General features: G+C 41.1%; 1 protein-coding gene across 1 annotated transcript; it reads right to left on the bottom strand.

Annotated features, from left to right (window-relative positions):
• Positions 1-1,528: 1,528 nt before the first annotated feature.
• LOC106875030 (3 beta-hydroxysteroid dehydrogenase/Delta 5-->4-isomerase type 1) lies at positions 1,529-5,706 on the bottom strand. The gene is made up of 2 exons (XM_014922987.2): positions 2,720-5,706; positions 1,529-2,095 (listed from the first exon to the last, which is right to left on the bottom strand). Exons 1-2 carry the CDS (start codon positions 2,997-2,999, stop codon positions 1,533-1,535), a joined length of 843 nt encoding a protein of 280 aa, XP_014778473.1. The 5' UTR covers positions 3,000-5,706; the 3' UTR covers positions 1,529-1,532.
• Positions 5,707-5,798: the final 92 nt, after the last annotated feature.

The following is a 5,798-nucleotide window of genomic DNA, read 5'->3' as shown; positions in this document are numbered from 1 at the left end:
GGGGGTGGGGGACAATTTTCGGAAATTCCAACAGAGTCCATTTAAATTCTTCTTAACTTCCATGAAAATTAATATTTTTCCGTGAAATTTTCTACAAATATACCTTGATGTATGTACATTTCGAGCATGTAGGAAATTTGAAGGAAACAACTGCAGGTTATTTTTTGAGAAGTGTTCCCCACTCGGTGGTGTTTCGGAGCAAGTCGTCCATAATTGTTTCATTTTTCTCTATTATGTGCGTATGTGCATCCGTAGATTTCTATTGAAGTAATAAGCAGAAAAGAGAAGCCGTCATAAGAAAACTTACGTTAAAAATAACATGCACATGATTTTTTTTTTTTTTCTCAATAGAAGTAAATTCCAAAGTAAACGTTTCTAGTAGAGAAGTAGAAGAGAACAGAAGCAGCGTATTACTTCATTACAAATCTACGGATGCACATAGCAGTAACTCATCTTCTTGCAAGTGATATATAGAAAAGTAGTACAAGCATTGATGTTGCAATTAGCCCGTGAGCTTCTTAAGACCAAGAAAGATAGAGATCTGGTGGTATCAGTGCAAAGAAGTGTCAGGGATTTGTCTCCCCACAAGTGCATTTTGCACCAAAAGCCAGCCAATATGAGTTTCTCTCATGGAATCTACAGCAGTATAGTTTGTTCTAACAGAACATCCATATTTAAGTCTGGATAAATATTACCCATCACAAAGGAATATCTGTCAGAAAGAATACAATCTTTGAGAATTGTAAATTGAAATTGGAAGAAGTCCCATTGTGTGGCACCTTGGGCAAGTGTCTTCTACTATATCCTTGGGCTGACCAAAGTCTTGCGAGTGGATTTGGTAGATGGAAACTGAAATACGTGTGTGTCAACCACTACTGCTTAACCGATTACTGGTGTGTTTACATCCCTGTAACTTAGTGGTTCAACAAGAGAACCCAATAGAATAAGTACCAGGCTTAAAAATAAATAAATATCGGGGTTGTTCATTCAGTTAAAACTCTCCAAAGCGGTGCTCCAGCATGGCCACAGTCTAATGACTGAAACAAGGTAAAAGATAGAAGACAATCAACTAAGAAGCACCAACTCTTCCACTGTAACGATGACCACAGATCCACTCAAATAATTAGTGTAGGAGTGGCTGTGTGGTAAGTAGCTTGCTTATGAACCACATGGTTCCGGGTTCAGTCCTACTGCGTGGCACCTTGGGCAAGTGTCTTCTACGATAGCCTCGGGCTGACCAAAGCCTTGTAAGTGGAAGAAACCTGTCGTATATATATGTATATGTACATATATGTGTGTTTGTCTGTCTGTGTTTATCCCCCCAACATTGCTTGACAACTGATGCTGGTGTGTTTATTTCCCTGTAACTTAGCGGTTCGGCAAAAGAGACCGATAGAATAAGTACTAGGCTTCCAAAGAATAAGTCCCGGGGTCGATTTGCTCGACTAAATAGCGGTGCTCCAGCATGGCCGCAGTCAAATGACTGAAACAATTAAAAGAGTAAAAGAGTAACAACATCAAACGCAGCTCGTTCAATTAAGTTTTATTTTCTTATAATATTTTCTTGATCTCTGCAATGCCTCTTCAGCATTGAATAATGGCCGGAAGCCTAAGTACGTCCTTGCTTTGTCATTTTTAAAGGTCAGTGTCATGTTGATGTACTTGATACTGCAGATGGGTGGTTGAGTATTGATTTTGACCAAGGGAGATATCAGCCACAAAAACAGATCCCGGATGCTCAAGAGACCATGGATCAACCAATATGGGATGTATACTGGCATGTGCTTGAACCCACGGTCCTGAAGATAGGGTTCTAGGGTTGTGTAGATGCTGGTCACAGGTGTGTCGTCGGGCACAAAGAAGCATTGACCTTGTACGTTTGTCAGTTTGTTGTCGAGGAGTGTCCGGTTAGCCATTAGAAACGCCCAGGCCACATTGCCTGCGTAGGATACCTGGAACATGGCTTTACCGTCGCCAACACAGACTGACCATCCACCTGCACTGTGGGCAGACTGAAGTGCGGAAGGAATGAGGAACGGGTCACCTTCACCGTACATGACATTTGGACGCAGCGAAACGGTGCACAGGCGTCCACCTGTGGGAGAATAATAAAAATTAGGATGGTATTCACGGCTTCAGTAATAATGATGATGATGATGATGTTGATGATTATGAGGGTGATGATGATGATTATGAGACTAATAACGATGGTGATGGTGATGATGAGTGTTTCCAATTTAAGCACAAAACCTGAAATTTAGCGGGAGGGGATTAAGCCGATTATGTTGATCCCAGTGCTCAACAGGTGTTTACTTTATTGACATTGAAAGGACGAAGAGCAAAGCCGACCTTGGCAGAATATGAACTCAGGACATAAAGAACCTTAACAAATGCTGCTAAGCATTTTGTTTTGCATGCTAATGATTCTGCCACATCACCACCTTAATAATAATAATAATAATAATAATAATAATAATAATAATAATAGTAATAATGATAATAATAATAATAGCCATGTGTCAAGAAGAATTCTTTGGGGTTTGAATAATTCATGAAGAAATAAGCATTACATTTGACAGAGTAATCTGGATGTTGAAGGGTTAAAACACTTAGAATACTGCCCCAGCATGGTCACAGGGTAAGGATTTAAACCAAGTAAAAGAAAAACAGAATGTGAAGATGAAGTTAGATAAGTGAAGATTTTAGCCTTTCCTCTTACCGTTGGCAAGGTGTGAACCATTTGCTCTACAGACTAAATCTTCAGCCTCGTGCTTAGTTTGTGGGTATCCAGGGAAAAGGAAACAGCTTGGTGTGGTTGCAGTGTCCTCTGTGCCTTCAACTATGTCTTTATCTCCTACAACAACGTCTACAGTGCTGCAGAAGATAAGTCGTGGCACACTCAGTGCGATGCATGCATGGATAACATTCTCTGTGCCTGTGTGAAAAGGGGAATTAGTATTGGACATTGTTAAGTCGCTCCTATCTACACATACACACATTCTTTACCACACACATACACTCTCTCTCTCTCACACACGCACACACATACTCTGTCTTTTGTCTCTCACACACAGACACTCTCTCTGATGGTTTCAGATGATGGTTTCATGATCCTTTGATTGAAAAGTTCTGAGGATCCATGAGCACATACTGCGGGCAACTTTGACTTTATTGCTGATGTGTCCACTAAGGTTGCTGTTGACAAATACACCTAAGTCTCTGATATTATCTGATGGTTCAAGTAGGTCTGACGGTAGTGTATATGGTTGTTTGAGTGTGCCCTCTTTTCCAAAGTGGATGAGCTCAAATTCTTCTTCGTTCAATTGCATATTGTTTTTCTGTGCCCACTGGGTTACTGTGCATAGGTCCGATTGAAGCATCGTTTGATCATATGATCCCTTAATGACTTTCTGGAACTTAGAGTCATCTACAAATATTTTAATGGTCGCGTGTGAACATGGGAGAGAGCAGAAGTGAAGACCCACTGAATGCTTTAAGTTCTCCAAAAATGAAAAAAAACAAAAAACAATCGATGAGTGGAATAAATCAATAAACCGGTTACTTCAATGGAATCTGTAATGTCATTGATATAGACAATAAAAAGAAGTGAACCCAGCACAGTACCCCTGTGGGATTCCACTGATGACTTTTGCTGGTCTTGAGTGGATGCCATCAACCACAACATGCTGGGTCCTGTTTGTTAGGAAATACCTAGTCCATTGAAGTAGCTTTCCACCGAATCCAGTGTTGGATAGTTTTCTTAACAGTATATTGTGGTCGACTCTGTCAAAGGCCTTGCTGAAATCAAGGTATATGACATCTGCATTGGAGCCCTCACTTAGTGCATTTAAGATGTCATCAAAGTGGCGGAGCTGTGCTAGGCAGTCCCTCTCACCACGAAAGCCATGCTGGTTGCAACTTAGGAGATGATTTTGTTCTAGGAAGGCTGTTACTCTTGAACTCAACACTCTCTCAAATACTTTGATATGTGAGGTGAGTTGAGATTGGACGGTAGTTTACAAGAAGTGATTTATCCCCCTTTTTAAAGATAGGAAAGACTGACTGGGAGAGATTTTGAGGGATAAAACCGGCATCCAGTGATTTCCTCCAGAGATTTGCAAGAGGAGCTGCAAGTTGCTGTCTGCATTCCTTCAGCATTCTAGCAGGAGACCTGCCCAGACCCACTGCTGAATCAGGTTTGATTTTACTGTTGCAAGGATATCAGTGGCATCACAGGTTATGTTAGAGAAGACATGTTGAGGATTCAAAGAAGCAAAGCTGCTTGAGTCAACTAAATCAGAGTCACTGAAGACAGAGCAGAATTGACGTTACAGGATCTCAGCCATATCTTTGGCATAACTAGGAAGGATGCCATTTCTGTCAACCAGTGGGCCGATAGAGGAAACTATTGTCCTATCTGTTTTTGCAAAGGAGTAAAAGACCTTAGGATTATTCTTGAAGTTTTTAATAGCCCAGGCTTCTTCTGTAGCTCTTTGGTCACTTATGAAGGTTCTCTTACAGTCCTGCAGTTGTTGCTTCTTTGATTCCAAGGTTGTTAATGTTCTCGATTGGAGGTTATGCTGATGGTGGTATTTTAGAGTATTGATTTTTCGGTTTATTCTGAGCACTTTTCTCTGTTTTGGAACCCTGCATCTACTGTTATTTATGAGTCTTGAGGGTTCGTGTTTTGAGCAAATGTGAGTAACTGTGTCCTTGAATAGTTGCCATGCGTCTGTGTTTATTGTATTATTGGAGGAAGCAAGGGTGAAGGACCAGTCCACTTGCAATAAGTCTTGAGTGATCACACTCCAGTTTGACTTATGCCAATTCATATTATCAAATGGGTGCATTGGAGTTAGTGATTTATGCCAAATTTTTGGGTGCTGAAGGTTGAGGTTACAGAGTACTTCATCATGATCAGACAAGAGGGTTCTTTCCACTGTGATGTTATGAATAGTGTTAGCATGGTTGCTTAGCACTAGGTCCAAGACACTTTGGTTGTTTCTGGTTGGGTCATGGATGAGTTGTGACAGGAATATATGTATATCATCATCGTTATTAACGTCTGTTGTCATGCTGGCATGGGTTGGACAGTTTGATGAGCTGGCAAGCTGGGGAGCAGCACCAGACACCAGTCTGATCTGTCGGTATGGTTTCTATGGCTGGATGCCCTTCCTAATACCAACCACTTTACAGAGGATGCTGGATGCTTTTACGTGGCACCACACAGGCACTTTATGCGGCACTGCAGGGGTTCTTTTATGTGACACAACCTGGGTGCTTTTACATAACATTGCATGGGCACTTTTATGTGGCACCACCAGCAGGATTGGTCTGAACACTTCTGCTGTGGGGTACAGGTCTTCTTGAGTATAGCCAGGTGTCAGGTATCTTGGTTCTTAGTCATCCAGCTTGAAAAGGTTCAGCTTCTGAGATCATTCTTCAGTACTTCCTGTCTCCCTGGGCCTCCCACTTCCACATCTTCCATCCACTTTGAGAGATCAGCACTTCTTTATGGAGCTGTTTGCATCCATCCACATCACATGACCAAACTAGTGCACACAACAACCAATTTCTCTTATGCCTAACTTCTCTCTCAAAACACTAGCACTCTGTCAAACATATACACTTACATTACACATCCAGTGGAACATACTAGCTTCATTCCTTTCTAACTGTCACCTGTCCTCTGCATTCAGGGCCCATGTCTCACTATCAAGTAGAATTGCCATCCAAATTGGTATATGTAGTTGTGTGTGTTTGTATGTATATATATATATATATATATATATATATAT

The sequence above is a fragment of the Octopus bimaculoides genome, chromosome 14 (genome assembly GCF_001194135.2).
Source record: "Octopus bimaculoides isolate UCB-OBI-ISO-001 chromosome 14, ASM119413v2, whole genome shotgun sequence".
NCBI lineage: Eukaryota > Metazoa > Mollusca > Cephalopoda > Octopoda > Octopodidae > Octopus > Octopus bimaculoides.
Note: the sequence above shows the minus strand (reverse complement) of the source record. Positions and strands in the feature narration are given on the sequence as shown.